At 36.3% G+C, this 17,531-nt stretch overlaps 1 protein-coding gene across 1 annotated transcript in view; it reads right to left on the bottom strand.

Annotated features, from left to right (window-relative positions):
- Positions 1-17,531, bottom strand: part of MDGA2 (MAM domain containing glycosylphosphatidylinositol anchor 2) — a 1,014,104-nt gene that overhangs the window by 473,747 nt on the left and 522,826 nt on the right. Inside the window, exon 3 of the mRNA XM_004698562.3 lies at positions 9,603-9,777. Coding sequence (XP_004698619.1) covers positions 9,603-9,777 — 175 coding nt within the window. The remainder of the gene's footprint in view (positions 1-9,602; positions 9,778-17,531) is intronic.

The raw sequence follows: 17,531 nt of genomic DNA, 5'->3' as shown, positions 1-17,531 counted from the left end.
TATTTATTTATATAAAATCTGCTCATATCTATGTATTCTAAAATTTGGGGGTTAAATTGATAAAATTAAGCTTGTTAAAATAGTTTCAAATAAGGTACAATGTTTTGAAAAGATTTCTTATAAATAACAATAAAGTAAAATGGAAGCAATAAATCTGGGGTCAGTATAATAGAATTTACAGGAAGCCAATACCCTTATTAAATAGAAATACACTAACAAATGTCACACAAAAACGGGATAGGCACATTCAAGATTTGTGATTGGCTTGCTAGTAGAACTATGTAGTTTACAGTATCTGCTGCTATTAGCAATTGTCTCATGGAACCTCAAGCACAACTGGACCAAGAGCTCCACAGTCCTTATCGATATGCTCATATCTTACAGTGCAAGGACCAACATTACATTGTGATAGCCTTTGACTTGGGATTGTAGGATTCTGTATGCTAAGTGTAGGGTGTATTTAATTGCAAACTTTTTTTGCTAAATTATTTTATTAGTATCATTAACACTGGGAATTAGATTGGCTTTGTGTGCCAAGAGTAAATAACCATGATAATCAAGCAGTCTTTTTCTACAGTATAGACAAAATTATAATATATTGTCTTATAATTGACTAATAAGGTAACCACTATGGCATTTCAGTTCATTTTAATAAGTGTTGAAATTAATAAATCTAGCAACTTAAAGACATTTCAAACTTCAGAATGAAATTGCAGCAGAAGTAGTGATGGGAAAGAAATTAAGTTTAGTGTTATTGACTTTTAAAAAGGCATTAATGTTCTTTTAGGGTTGACCATACAACCAGAATTCCCATGAGATCTCCTAGCCTTTTCCTAAACTTTCCTTCCAGGAAATCATGTTGATAGGACCAATAAAAAATGAAAATAAATCATTGTCAATCAATTTAAATATTCAGTTTGTAATTCTTTGTAATACAAGTAAATTGTATTTGGGGAACAAATTGACGACATGTCATCTTAACTTGCACTAATTCTCAGATGAAAATGTAACAAAGCAAAAATCAAAAAGACAAGGGAATAATATCCCTACTTGTTCTTAATATACTGAAATAGAGCAACCTACCTAAATGAAATTAAAGCAAGGGATAAGTTTCAGAAATAAGAACGCTTACAAAACATATAATAGATATTGAAAAAGATTTGTCTCATGTGTGAACAGTGTCTGCACACATGAAAACTTATTAAGCTAATGCCTCTAAATCTAATTTCTTTTGAATTAAAAATAAGTTTTAATCAAATCTTAACCTTTAAAGTTGTATAACCTCTATTACCCTGTGATCAACACAGGCATGGCAGAGAATAAGTGAAAGAATTATGTGAACATAGTCTCAGAATATATGCGGTGTGAGAACTGCAAAGTTTAATAAACCCACTTTCTTTCCCTTTACATGGAATACACTCTGTTTCAAAGTGATGGATTTTGGAGGGCAGGCCATAAAACATTTTCTACAAAGAATAAAGGAAGAAATATCAGTATTTCAAGAATTTTCACTCTCATCAGTAATTGAGTGTCCTAAAGTGATAATGTCTTTATATTGTATCATACAAAAGTGGATAATTATCAATCATACAGGCTAAAAATCTGAGGTTAGAAAGTTAAACGCAATCTATGAGCCCATCTTTCAAATTAAGTTTTCCTGTCTTTCGAAAACTCACTAACATTGTCACTAATACATAAAACACTTTGCTTACACTCCGTGATAGGCCTTTTACTAAATTGATCACAGAATTTAACTATCAATGGCTTGCCCATCTCGTTACTTAAAACCTATCCTGTAAAGAACTCTAAAGGAACTGTTATTTTACTCTACCTGAATGATAATATGTGTCTTAAGATATCTATGCATATTTCATAGGTCCTGGTAAAATACATGAGGCTCTGAAGTCAGAAACCTAAACCAAAACAAACTGAACCCGTTGTCCTTGAACTCAATTTGAAAGTCCTGGTGACCTTACAGAGCAGACTAGAACGGTTCCATAAGATGTTCAAGGCTGTACATCTGTATGAAAGAACGAAAGAATAAACATGTGTTTGGGGAGAAATACAGCCAGAAGGTTCCTTTGAAGTGAGGATGGCAAGACTCTATCTCACATATCTTGAACATGCAACTGACAGGAGCCATTCAACGGAGAGAAACATCATTCTTGCTAAAGTAGAGCATCAGAGAACAAATGAACTGATGCTGACGCGGTGGCTACAGCTGTGGGCGCCAGTGTATCAACGCATATGAGAGTGGCATGGACTTAGGCAAAGGTTCTTTGTTGGACATAGGGCTACTGTAAGTCAGGCCAACTTCATGGCGTCTAACAAAAAATAGTGTGAATGAAATGATAACACAGATTAACCTAAAAGAATTTTGAAACTGCAACCAGTAGACCCTCTCTAAACGAGACATTTCCAAATATGATATAGCCAATCTTATTGGAAATTTTTCCTAAATTTTTGAAAAAGAAATTTCTTTGCCTCTATTTTTTCACTTTGGATTATTATTCTAACATTACATCAATTGGACTAATTCTCTAATTTTAAATTCTTTTTACTATGTTGTACAACTTGGATTTAGTTTTGTTATAAATTTCAACAAATTCATCTTCTAGCCTCTCTATTGATATCTTAACATCAAAGAGACCTTTGAGTTCTCTAAAATTTATTTAATATACCTTCCTGCTACTGTTGGATGAATGCACTATTTTCACAGAGTGTTAATTATAAATATCAGTAAGTATATGGTTTTATTTTTAGTCTCTTTCGTACATCAGGTTTATTTCCTACATTCTTCTGCTCCCACTTTCCTTTATTTTTGTTACTCATTTTATTGTCTGAAGATTATCTCAAACATCTGGTTGTACTGGAAGCTCTTTATTAATGATAGACTTCAAGGTGAGCATACTGTTGTTTAACCACAGCACCCAACTGTGAAGATTATGAAGGTTTTATTTAATGGGCTGGTTAGCTTTCTGAGAGAGGAATGTTTCAATCTCCTGCACAGATTGCATAATACTGATCACCAACATTTTCGCAGTCAAAAGTGAAAAGGGACTGTGATTATATGTAAACTTTCCTTTAATATCGCTGGTTTTAGTACAATATTGCTGCCTCTTCATTTAGATGACCAGGTTTCTAGATTTAACTTCCTCTATTTCAACATCTCACAAAAATAAATTTGAAATTTCTGGTAGTGACTGAGAATTTGGGAGGAGGTGGGCTGTTTGCAATGTGGAAAAGAATCAGTGTGTACAACTATTTTTCTATAGGCTTTCAATTGATTTCTCTGTTTTTAGAATAAATGATGCCTTCGACATAAGAGGTAACTGATGTCCCCAGTGTTGGAGCTCTTTGAGCTTCTTCAACTGAACTTTTTTTTGTATTCTATCTGCTAAATAGTTATCATTCCTTGTTATTATTGTTTTTACTTCAGACCTTGTTGGACTTTTCTATTCTTTTTATCATCATAAATATGTTTTTATGTTGTTATTGTTGGTCTAGTCCATTACTGCTGTTTTATCATGATGACTTCAAGAGGGAATCATGAAGAATGTACATGTTTAAAATAGCACGGTTAAGAAGAACTAATTCTATGTATGTTGCTAAAATACAGGGCTGTTTGTTTTCAGACTGTTGTTTTCAGACTGTATGCCTGTAACAGAAGAATTTCAATTTACTAACTTTCGATCAGAAATATTCATAAAGTTATTGGAACAAGTTTGGGAGAAAAATTAAATGGATATGATTATGTGACTACCAGATTCCAAATACACATGGGTTTAACTGGGATTTTTTAAGAGAAACAAAACCAGTGATTCTTGTATGTAAATATAAATTTAAAAAATTAGTATCAAGAAGTGGTTTGCTCAGATTTAGTAGTGGATAAATCCAGTCCAGTCAGGTCTATGCTACATATAGTAAGTAGCTTTTCCTGACCCATGTGGCTGGTGAGATGATGAATTAGGAAGCAGGTGGACAAACCCAGAAATCAGAAGGTTACAGGCTAGTGGAAGCAGCATCTGATGACTCTAAGCTCAGCCAGTCAGGCTTATGGCTGCAGTGTTAAATTAATCCAGGTCAATAGGCAAAAAAGAGAGGGCCAGTAGCTCCCAGGGTCAGTGGGCAGTATGGCAGGCCATTGGCTCAAGTCAAAAAACCAGAGGTCAATGAGACAAATGCGGAATCCAGACCAGCAAGAAGAGACAAGCTTTCCTACAAAGTCTGCTTAAAGAGGAGTAGGCCACATTCCCGAGGAAACTTCCTCTCAATTGCAGTAGGACTGTGACCTTAGTTATGAGTCTACACTCCTCTTAACCCTCATAACTATTTTGTTGCCAACAACATAGAGTTGATAATATTGTTAGATCTCATCATGGGGGAATACTAGGCCCTAGCTGCTCAAGCACTGAGAATCCTGGTCCAGCAAAGCTGACAGAAAGCGTATCTATGAACAGTATTGTATATGGAATTCTGTCTCATATGACTCTTAGAATACGTTTTAGTCAGGATGTGATGCAGCAACTATAAAAAATACAACTTTCCTCTAGTTCCTAAATGCTTCTTCCCCGCACCCACTATCATGATCCGAATTTGACCTTGCAAGTCTGGCTAGACCAGAGGATGTACACTGGTACAGATAGGAACTGCAAACCCAGGGAATCCAGGGCAGATGAGCCCTTTGGGACCAGTGGTGTGAGTGGCGATACTGGGAGGGTAAAGGGAGAGTGGGTTGGAAAGAGGGAACGGATTACAAGGATCTATATGTGACCTCCTCCCTGGGGGACGAACAACAGAAAAGTGGGTGAAGGAAGACATCAGACAGGGCAAGAAGTGGCAAAATAATGATTTATAAATGATCAAGGGCTCATGAGAGAGGGGGGAGGGGGGAGGGAAGGGACCTGATGAGGACCTGATGCCGGGGGCTTAAGTGTAGAGCAAATGTTTTGAGAATGATGAGGGCAATGAATGTACAAATGCGCTTTACACAATTGATGTATGTATGGATTGTGATAAGAGTTGTATGAGCCCCTAATAAACTGATTAAATAAATTTTTTTAAACTAAAGTCAATAATCATCTATTTCTAGGCATATATTTATGATATGATTGTTCAAAATAATATTACAGAGCAAATTATATTCTTGATAGGAATTGTGAAAAAATGCATTTGGTAGTTCCTGTATAAAATTTATGCAGCTCAATTTTTATACCGTAAGATATTTTATAAAATATGTAGGAAGAAGTCACTGGTGCAGATTAATAAACATTGCCCAAATGATCAAAATGTTTCAATCCACCAATACTTCAAAATATCTAACAAAAATCACCTCATTTTACATGTCTCAAGTTTCTCCTCTGAAATGGAATTTCCTTATTAAAATTACATGGGGTAGAACATTAATTTTCCATAATGTGTAACCATAGGATTAGAAGATGAAGTTTAATGAGAGATATGTATCTTCACTATTATCAAACTTTCTTTTTTTTTTTTTCAAACTTTCTAAGACTCTTGGAATAGTGGAACAGTTTATAAAGACAGTCTACCCAAGTGATCTAAGACTTGTTCTTACCTCAACTATTCTTTGGGATTTTTGTTAAATGTAACTAATTATCTACTTCAATTCAGTGTTAAAATATGTCTTGCTGCAGATGTCTTTGTATTTGTTAAATCGTTTTATTAGGGGCTCATACAACTCTTATCACAATCCATACATACATCAATTGTGTAAAGTATATTTGTACTTTCACTGCCCTCATCATTCTCAAAACATTTGCTTTTCACCTAAGCCCCTGGCATCAGCTCCTCATTTTCCCCCTCCCTTCCCGTTCCCGACTCCCTCATGAACTCTTGATAATTTATAAATTATTATTTTGTCATATCTTGCCCTGTCCGATGTCTCCCTTCACCCCATCCTCTACTCCATGTTCTACCAATGGTGATGAAGGCTCCACATTTGGGATAAGTAGAGTATAAGAAGGAAAAATCTACAGTGAAGCTGATGGATCCAGCACCATTGCTCCAAACAGCGAACAATGTTCTGTGTGTTTAACAGTTCCTAAAATAACGAATGCAAAAGTTCCTGAATTAAAGTTGCTAACTTGCTTATGGTTTAAAATAAATGAAGAACTATTCAATCGGGCAGTAAACTCTCAAATAAAATTCTAAGCACTAATTAATCTTAAGTATTTTATTCCAAATTCAGACACCAGCGTTGTCAAATTTTAACACTGTAGTCACTTTTAAATTATAAAAATTTGTGTAGAGAAATTATACCTAAGCCATAAAACTCTACTCTTCAACAAATGTTATATTTTAAATATGTGGCTTCTTCATATAACCCTAGTGGTCACTAGACATATCTGAATATCCATAAAAATAAACTAAGCCCTAGACTTGAAAGTATGACATTCCTGGGCTAGTTTATATCGGTGATGTAACATCTATTCAGAATATAGACTCTTTAGTAATTGGATTGTCTCAAATAATATTATTTTTGACAGCTGTCTAAAAGAGCTAGCCACTTTAATAAAAGATATATGCATCACAGGGTCATTTCACTTAAAATAAGACAAAATACTTGTATTATCTAAATCTAGACTGTGTGGGAACCACCTAGCAGGGAGTCAAGGGGAAGGTATCTAACACTAATTCCTTCAGCCATGGCTGCATGGAAGAGAACTCAAGCCTTCAAAGGCTACCGTGGCTTAGGACCACTGGAGGGAAGAGCGATGCAATGTGTACACTGTGAACTAAGAGAACAAGACACAGCAGAGAGTGGAGATTAACAGGATTTCAGCAGACAGTGATCAGAGGTTACAATTCAGAAAAGTATTTGATAATCTCTACCGTAAGAAAAGTATTTGATAATCTCTTACAGTATAAGATAATCTCTACAATTCAGAAAAGTATTTGATAATCTCTAAGTAAAGGAGCACTGGTGGCCCTGTGGGCTCGGCGTTGGGCTACTTATGACAAAGTTGGTGGGTCAAAGTCCCCAGGTACTCTGGGGAGAGAGACGAGATTGCCTCCTCCCATAAAGATGTATAGTCCTGGAAACCCCGTAGAGGGTTGCTATGAATTGGAATCAATTTGATGGCAGTGAGTTTTGCTTGGTCTATAGTTAAAATGAAAATAGAAAAAAATTGTTATGAAGAAAATAGTGCTTAGGAGAGATTGAAGCAATACTGTACACTTAATTCCCTCGTTACATTTTATTTCAGAGCATTGTGGGCTCTGAAAATTACCTTGGAGGCTTCAAGCAGCCCAATGGGTCACCAGTTTGACACCCTGGTTTATAGTGAGGAGGAAAGGGAACATTAAGAAATCTACAAATAGGAGTTTCCTTCCTTTATAAGTTTAATTTCAAGACAGTGAGCCAAGTTTTAAAAAGTTGCTAACAAATCTATTGTAGCCATGCAAAACCTTCAGAGAATGTGCTCTAAATATTTCAGATTTGAAAATGATGTCAGTGACTTCCAAGGCAATTGTGACTCTTGGTGACAATCACATGTACCATGTAATATAGAATGCACTGCAGCAGGACCTGTAGCTATCCTACATAATCAAACACATTATTTCTTGATTAAAACATATGATTATTCATATAAATTAAGTAAAGATACTGACTAGTTTTTACTAGTTCAAAATAGGTTTTGTCAACAAAAGTTACCCCAAACAAAACAAAATACAAAAAATAATATCATCTGTAGCCTTTCAATCTTTAAAACATGGAAGACATTAATTTGAAGACTTCATGTCTAAAATCAGAACAATAAAATTAGCATAGATATGTACTTAGAAAGTTACATCATAGAGTTTATTATATTTAACTTGAAATATTAACAAATTTCTAAAAATATGGAAAAATAATACATGTATTGGGAAATTTTGGCCAGGCGAACAAAGGCCAGAGTTTATGCTGTGGTTGAAAAAGGCGTGGGATAAGGCCAACTGTGCAAGCATGAAGACAGGCAGAGAATGGCACAGAAGATGAAGGGACCTGGGTCACGCCTGACATGACAATGTTGGCTCATCGTGACCCCCGGCGGGTTTCTGAGACAGTAACTGTACAGGGGAATAGAAAGCCTAGTCTTGCTCCCAAGGAGCTCCCGGTGGTTTCGAACTACCTGCCCTGTGGCTCGCAGCCCAATGTGTAACCACTGCATCACCAGGGCTCCGCATGGTTATCTGTGAAGCTATAAGAGGACGAAGAGAGAAGAGCATGAACTAACTCTTGTCATTTAAAAAACAAACAAACAAACAAACAAACACAAGTGAAGGTAGAAGGCAAACAGGAAAACCGCCCTCTTCTCTGTTTACCAGTGTCCTAAATAAATATAATTCATCTTTATGGATTGACACATAGACCAGATAGAATCTCAAGTAACTATTCATTGTCATTCGTTGAAATAAAAATTGCAAAACCAGTTGCCTTCTAGTCTGTTCCAACTCAAGATCAGGCCAACTCTGTCAGAGCACTTTGCTCCTTAGAGTTTTAAACTGCTAATTTTTCAGAAGTAGATCAATAGGGTTTTGTTTTTTCTAAGATGAGTCCTAAACCATTATCCTGGCCCAAGGACTTCACTGAAGGTAAAGAAAGGGGAAAGAAAGGCAAGTAAGTAGAAAGTTAGGACTTTTTTTGTAATTATTAAGACCTGAAGTACTTAAGGGGGGGATCTTAAAGAGTTAAAAACTAAAGAATACAAGTTTGACAAAAGATATGAATGATAGATAAACCTGTTCAAAAGACCAGACTGATGTAGCTGTTTGTTTTCTTTTCTTTTTGCAGAAACGAGGATAGCAAGAAGATGTTCATTATAAAACTGTTTGAAAGAAGTCAGCTAAGGACAAAAAGTGAAAAATTCATATTAAGATGAAAAATAAATCAACACACACTTTATATGTTGCATCCATTGTCTAGCATTGGTTCCAATTACATTCTCTTCAGAGAGGTCAAAACCAGAGTCTACACAGACAGTTTCTCCATTCACAAGCCTATCCCTACAGATCCAGTTACATGATGCAATTAAATTAAACATGAATAGTTATATTTACACAGAGTAACCTTAACTAGAAGGTCAGCAAAAAACGAAGAGCCTTCACCAGATGGATTGACACACCAACTGCCACGATGGGCTTACAAGTGAACAATTCTGCAGGAGGCACAAGACTGGGCCATGCTGCCTTGTGTTGTACATGAAGTGTCTGTACAGCGAAGTTCTCCTGAAGTGCCAAGGTCGACTCAGTGGTACCAAGCAGCAAAAATCACAACCTGAACACATACTGGATAAGCCTTTGAAACATGTAACAGAGGTCACTTTGTCTCTATAGGCACTGTGAAATATTAAAAATCACTGGTGAGATTAACATTTCTTCTTTGTTAATATGGTTCTAAAATGGTATATAAAGGGCATGCATTATTTTATCACAGTATTGACGAACGTTTCTAAAGAATGCCATTTCACTAAAACAAGTAAGAACTCTAATTCAAGGAATAACCGTCGTTTTACTTAAGAGCTTTAACAACTGAAACTAGATGTGCAACTGTAGACGAGCAGAAGAAGAAATCTGTAGCAGCCTCTAGGCCATTTACTTACAGTAGACATCCACTCTGATGGACTTTATCGCTGGGGACCCCAAGCCATTCTCTGCTTTACAGTAATACCGGCCTCCTTGGTGTCGCTGAATATTTGTGATCCTCAGAGTCTCGTTGAAGACACTCGAGTCTTGGAATCTGTCAGAGGCACTTCCTGCTGTTTTGGTCCACCTGATCTGAGCAAGCATCAACAAAGATTGTTACTTTAGGTTGGTTTCCCCACAGAAACAGAATCAAAGGGAAAAATCAATTATGCTTTTGAAGGGCTTGCTTTTAGAGATGCAGATATTTCCTTTCTAGTAAAATCATTAAAAATCAAACAAAAACTGTGTTTACACACACAAATTAACATAACTATTTTCTAGTGTAGGTGACTTAATTACATAGAATTCATCGATAGCTTAAACATATAAAGGACAACACAACATAAAAGGAGTTAGATATGGGAAGTGTAAGAGAAAAAAATACAGATTTTCTTTCTGTTGAGCAATTAAGGTTTTAGATTTCCAAAGTCTTTAAGAGACTTTTCTTTTCGGACATGGTTTATTATTTTATTTTAAAAGTCCCATCTGATTGGAATGTGCACACATATTACCATAATGACTTATTGAGATCATAGGTAATTTCATACACCTGGTTGTTAAAAGAGGCTTTTAAAATGTATTCGAAAAAACCCCACAAATGACTGACTATTTTGATAATTAGAATTTACTTTACATCAATAATTATTTTCAAACAGTGTGTAAACTTTTCAAAGACAACATTTCTATTAAACTGCCAAAATGCTTTGAATATCTAAAACATTCCATTATAAACAATACCATTCTCTTAAACACAGCTGTGCAAAACAGACTTCATTTTTGCTGGCAATAAAAACTGCCATTCAACTCAAATTTTGTATATTTTAGTTTTTAAAATCTGAATAAAAACTACATGATGTTGCTATAAAGTGGTACAAAATAAGAAGAAAATTGGTTTTGGTTTTATTTCCCTGCCTTTCCTGCTACACAGTATATTTTATTTACTTGGTTTTTATTTGTTTGTTTTAAATTCAAGAATGGGTAATAGAAATACTCTGTTTAAATTCATATGTAATATATATGAGATTAAACATTGAAATTCAAAATTGAAATCTTGTAATACAGTTATTCAATATTTGTGAGACAAAGTTTTTAAATACAAACTGAAACCAAAGATCAATATTCTAGGAATTCATAAGATGAAATGGACTGGCATTGCCATTTTGAATGAGAAAAATCATATGTGTTATTATGCAAGAATAACAGACTCAGGAGGATGGCATGGCATTCATTATGTAAAATAACATTTTGAGTTCTATCTTGAAGTACAATGCAGTATGTCATTGGATAATATCTATCAGCATAGAAGGAATCCATTAAATACAACTATTATTCAAATGTACATACCAACTACAAAAACCAGTGTTACAGAAATTGAAGAATTCTAGCAACATCTTCAGTATGGAATTAATTAAACATAATGATTATGCACTGATCATCATTGGAAACTGGAAAATAAAAGTTGGAAATAAAGTGGAAGGAAAAGTAATTTGAAAATATTATCTCGGTGAATAGAAATGAAGTTCAGGAAAGAATTTTGCACAACTAAATACTTCTTCAATGAACATAACTTTTATTAACAAAATAAAAGGTGACTGAAAATGTAGACTTCTCCGGATGGAATACACAGAAACCAAATGAATTACATCTATGGGAAGAAACATGGAAAAGCTCAATATCAGCAGTTAAAACTAAGCAAGGACAGACCGTGAAGTAGACAAGCAATTGCTCTTATGTAAGATCAGGTTGAAGTTTAAAAAAATTAATAAAGAAGTCTATAAGAACCAAAATATGACCTTGATCTCTCCTACCTCAATTTCAAGAACAAATTTGACACATTGAACACCAACAACAGAAGACCCGATGAGCTGTGGATGACATCATGACTCATGCATGAAGAAAGCAAAAGGTCATTAAAAAGACAGGGGGGAAAACGAAAAGATCAAAGTAGATGTTAGAAGAGACTGAAAGTTGCTCTTACCTAGAATCTGTCTCTCTTTTTCTCACTCTCTCTCACTGCCATCTACTCTGATGCCCACTCACAGCAACCCCACAGGACAGAGTAGAACTGCACCTGTGAGTCTCAAAGGCTTAACTCATTATGGGAGTAGAAAACCCAGTCTTTTCCCCCAGAAGCAGCTTGTGGTTTCAAACTGCTTATCATTCAGATCACATCCCAATGCATAACCACTAAGCAACCAGGGCAAATGGGAAGGAAAAAAAAAAAGATGAAGTAAAAGAGCTAAACAAATTATTTCAAAGGGCAGGTAAGAAAGACAAAGTATTAAAAAGAAAACACTCTCAGTATATCTTAAACTGAAAAAGTCAAGCCTTGAATTGAAATGCTGAATGTTCTGGGCAAAACACTGAATGGTACAGAAGACATTAAAATAAGTTGGAAAGAATACACAGAATCACTGTACCCAAAAAGAACTAGTCGACATTCAAACAGTGCAAGAGATAACCTATGAGCCAGAACCAATGGTACTAACAAAACAATGTCAGCTTGCACTAAAAGCATTAGCCAAAAAAAAAAAAGCTCCAGGAATGGATGGAAGACCAACTGAGATGTGTCAACAAGCTGATACATTAGAATAACTCACTTTCCAGGAAATTTGGAAGACAGCTACTTGGCCAACTGACTGGATGAGATCCATGTCTGTACCCATTCCAAAGATAGCTGACCCAACAGAATGCTCAAAGTATAGGAATTCTACATGGAAAAAGAAGCAGTTGTGTGTGACAGGGGTGTGGGGTGGTGATGGTGGGAAGGAACATGAATGGTTTAAAATCAGGAAGGGTCTGTGTTAAGGTTTTATGCTCTCACTATGCTGAACAAATTATTAGAGAAACTGGATTATATGAAGAAAAATGCTGCATCGGCATGTGAGGAAGACTTATTAACGACCTGGAATATACAGATGACACAATCTTGCTTGCTGAAAGTGAGGAAGACTAGAAGCACTTGTTGATGAAAACCAAGGATCATTGCTTTCAGCATGGATTACAAGCCAATGTAAACAAAATCAAAATCTTCACAATTGAACCAATAGAAAACATCATGATAAACTCAAAAAGAATGGTGTTATTGTGGATTTTGTCTTGCTTGGATCCACGATCAATGCTCATGAAAGCAGCAGTAGAAGATCAAAGAATGCATTGCATGGGGTAAATGTGCTGCAGCGGACTTCTTCAATGCTTTGAAGGGTAGAGAGGCTATTTTGAGTGCTAAGGTGTACCTCACTGAAGCAAGGTATATTCAATCGCTTCATATACATGTAAATGTTGGATATTGAATAAGGAAGGCCCTAGAATAATGGATGCATTTGAATCATGGTGCTGGCAAAGAATATTGAAAGCACTGTGGACTGACAAAAGAAAAAACAAATATGTCTTGGAAGAAGTATGGACAGAATATTCCTTAGAGGCAAAGATGGAGAGACTTTGTCATACTTGGACATGTTGTCAGGAGAGACCTATCCTTAGAGAAAGACATCATGCTTGGCAAAGCAGAGGGACAGCAAAAAGGAAGAAGGTCCTCAACAAGTTGGATTGACAGTAACTACAACAGCCCTCAACATAGGAACAACAGGGAGGATGGCACAGGTCTGGGCAGTGTTTCCTTCACAGGGTCATTATGAGCTGGAACTGACTCAATGGTACCTAGCAACAAAAACATAGCTATAATTTATATCTATTATCATAGAGTGCTAATTTCATTAAATGTGTTGGCAAATGCCATTAAAATATTTTAAATTCTCTTTGATATCATTAGACTACCATTATATATACACTCAGTTCCCCTTAATTAATGCCCATCTCTAGACAACTGGACATACCTTGCAGAGGGGTAGTGGGGAGATGAGTCACTTAGGGTTCAGTATAGCAGTAATGAAACCCACAACCTTCCTCTAGTTCTTAAACGCTTCCTCCCCCCAACTACCAGGACCCCAATTCTGCCTTGCAGACCTGGGTAGACCAGATGATGCACAGTGGTACAAATGGGAATTGGAAATGCAGGGAATCTAGGACAGAAGAACCACTCAGGACCAGGGGTGACAGTGGTGATACCAGGAGGGAAGGGGGGTGTAGAAAGGGGGAATTGATCACAGGGAGCTACATATAACCTCCTCTCTGGGGGATGGGCAACAGAGGGGTAGGTGAAGGGAGACGCCGGGCAGTGTAATATAAGATATAATAATAATTTATAAATTATCAAGGATGCATGGGGGAAAGGGGAGGAGGAAGGGAAGGGGGGGGAAGGAAAATGAGCGGACTCCGGGGACCTAAGAGGCAAGCGAATTTTGGGAATGATGAGGGCAACAAATGTATAGATGTGCTTTACACAATTGAGCTATGTATTGTGATGAATTTTATGAGCCCCAATAAATTGATTTAAAAGATAAATAAATAAATAAATAACAAGTACTTGTTCAACACCTTTCATGTACATCGAATATTCATAAAGTAACATGATCAACAACTCCAAGCAGTTATTAACATACTACTAATATGCCCATATAAAAGAAAATATATAGTAAGCATGTAGTATTCCCATGGTGAAATCTAGAATCTATCTTCATTTTAAACTTCAAGATCTACAGATACAGATGTAAAGTACGCAAATTTTTTTGTTCTTGAATAAAAACCACATACCAATTCAGATCCAATTAAGTCATTACAATTTAAGGCAACTCCATATACTGCATAATAAATCTTTACTCCATACAGTTGTTTTTTTGTTTCATTATTGTTGTAGTTATGCATAACATAGGAGATTATTTTGAAAGCATTGTACAAAAATGTAGAAATATTTATTAAATGAAAATATCAACATGTAAAGCTATTGTTTCTCAACTTAGTTCTTCCATTTAGTTCTCAACATTTAGGTGGTTTTTCCATTTTTCCAATCCTTCCCAGAAGAATTCTGCAGTCTTCAATTAATACATTAAAAGGGTAGTTTGGGGCATACTTTAACGATTCAAATTGTCTTTCTTTTAAAAGTTTTTTGAAATTTGGGAACAAAAAGAAGTGTGAAGGGACAAGATCAAGACTTTAGGAAAATAGGGTAATGTTTGCCAATAAAATTCTCTTATGGTAGCCCTTGCTAACCCTCAACACAAGAACACTTTGTTCTAACAATCCCGATATGATCACTGAAAACAAAATGGGTACATAAGCAAATGTGGTGAAGAAAGCTGATGCCACCTGGCTATCAGGCAGCCATCGAGCTGAGAAGCAACAAAGCCCACATGGAAGAAGCACACCAGCCTGTGTGATCATGAGGTGTTGATGGGATTAGGTATCAGACATCTAAGACACAGAACAAAATCATACCCAATGTGAACAGGGGCAGCGGGGGCGGCATGGAGTGGAGACCCAAAGCCCATCTGTAGACAGTTGGACATCCCTTCACAGAGGGGTCACAGGGAAGAGATGAGATAGTCAGGGTGCAGTATAGCACCAATGAAACACACAACTTTCCTCTAGTTCTTTGGTGCTTCCTTCACCCCACTATCATGACCTCAATTCTACCTTACAAATTGGATTAGACCAGAGCATGCACTACAGATAAGAGCCCACAACACAGGGAATCCAGGCTAGATAAACCCCTCAGAGCCAACAAGGAGATACCAGAAGGTTTAGGGGAGGATGGGGGGAGAAAGGGTTGATCAAGGATCAACCTAGAACCCCCTCCTCAGGGGACGAATAATGGATAAGTGGGTGAGGGGCAACAGAGGATGATGTAAGATATGGAAATAATAATCTATAACTTATCAAGGGTTCATAAGGGAGGGAGGAAGGGAGCGGGAAGAAATGGGGAGCTGATATCAGGGGCTCAAGTGGGAAGAGAATACTTTGAAAATGATGATGGCGGCATATGTGCAAAGATACTTGACACACTGGATGAATCTAGGGATGTGATAAGAGATGTAAGAGTCTCCAATAAAGGTATTTTTTAAAAAGTGAGCAAGTATATTGTCGTGATGGGGGACAAGGAGATTCCCTTGTGCAACTTTGCTGTTTTCACTCATAAAGTTTTCAATTTTCTTAAAACATTTTCATAATAATACCCCATAGTCCCCTTGTGTTATTCTACAAAATCTATGAAAATGATCATTTTTTTGTTCCAATAACCAGTTGCCATAACTTCCTGAGTGGACCTCTCCTCTGTGAATTTAACTGTTCTAAAGGATCTCATGTCTGCTCCCGTAAAGATTTTCAGTCTCCAAAGTCCACAAAGGCAATCTGCTCTGTCCGCTAGGGTCACTATGGGTCAGAATCAATGCGCTGACAGTGAATTGGGTTTTTCATTTGGAGCAGATCACACCAATGAGAGAAATATCTGTCCTATCCCATTAAGATTTAGGGTCTCAGAACCCTACACAAGGTTGCTATGAGTCATAATTGACTCTGTGGCAGTGAGATTACTTTTTTTGGTACTAAATCCCCTAAGCCACTGTTTGATTGAACCTTGCTCCTTAAATTATACTGGTAAATCTAAGACTCATGCCTGGGTATGTTTCTTTCCATAAATTGTCTACACTACCTTCAATCTTGCTTTGAACACGTATGGAAAGCTCAGCCCGTTGAGATAGCTGATTATAACTCCCTGACGTCAGAGTCTATTCTACCTCCAGGGGACCCTGTAGGACAGGGGAGACAGGCCTTCTGGGTTTTCAAGACCATTAACTCTTTACAGAAATAGGAAGCCCATCTTTCTTCCATAGAGTGGCTGGTGGTCTCAAACTGCTAACCTTGTGGTTAGCAGCTCAACACATAATCCCTTTAGCACCTATCATCTGAAAATTTGCTGAGGTTGAAATGTTCTCTTAAAATGTCAAACTGTGAAATCCCAACTTCAACAGTTATTACATTGATGGTAATTCTATCTTTTTACCAATTTCTGGACTTCAGCCATGGCTTTCCAAGATTGATGCTTTTCCTTGTCTTGGCTCATGTTTAATATCTTCTCATATCTTTCTTAAAACCTTAATCCATACCTAAAGATTCTTGTTTGGTGTTGGCACTATTTTGATAAAATTGTTGCAATGTTTTGGGAAGATGTCCACCTGAGTTTTGTTAAAAGTACTAGCCTTGACCTCAAAAGCATTTCACTCTAGCACAAAAGGTACGCTTCACTTATCTCCCTCGCTTTCTGTTTTTATTTACAAGGCACCCTAAAGAAATGAAGACAGGCGTCTTACTGAGAGAACTTGCCTGGAGCCATCTTCCAATTCCAGAGACATGCTTAATAAATTTAATTTATAATAAACCCTAGGAGCAATATTTTAACTTACTCTTATCTATGAGACACTAGTACATAACCTGCTAGCATTATTTCAAACCACAGGTAACAGAAGAAATGTATATTGTTAAAAATGCATACAAATAGAGAATGTTGGGGTTAAGATGAATTACAACATGGAATTATCTTATTATTTTGTAGCACACATTATACATTAATCAAGAACTTAAAAAAACACTGCCAGACACAGTGTTTAAATTTACAAAATGTTTTTATAATTCATTGTTTAATTCTACAATATGCATAAGACAGTATTTTTCTCCCCAGTGATAGATAATTCTACTCTTACCCTGACCATGACTCCCTGTCTTTTCATACTGAGGGTCTTACGGCCTGAAAGTCATTTTTTTCCAAACAGTTATTATATATATTTTCCCTATGTTTATTATCTAGTTAATTCCCACTGAGCCTCACAAATATATTTTTTAAACATTTTATTAGGGGCTCATACAACTGTTATCCCAATCCATACACACATCAATTGTGTAAAGCACATTTGTACATCATTCTCAAAACATTTTCTCTCCACTTAAACCCCCGA

Source organism: Echinops telfairi, unplaced genomic scaffold (assembly GCF_000313985.2).
Source record: "Echinops telfairi isolate 266 unplaced genomic scaffold, ASM31398v2 ScPeMD7_18;HRSCAF=68, whole genome shotgun sequence".
NCBI lineage: Eukaryota > Metazoa > Chordata > Mammalia > Afrosoricida > Tenrecidae > Echinops > Echinops telfairi.
The sequence above is the reverse complement of the archived record's forward strand: the minus strand, read 5'-3'. Positions and strand labels throughout refer to the sequence as shown.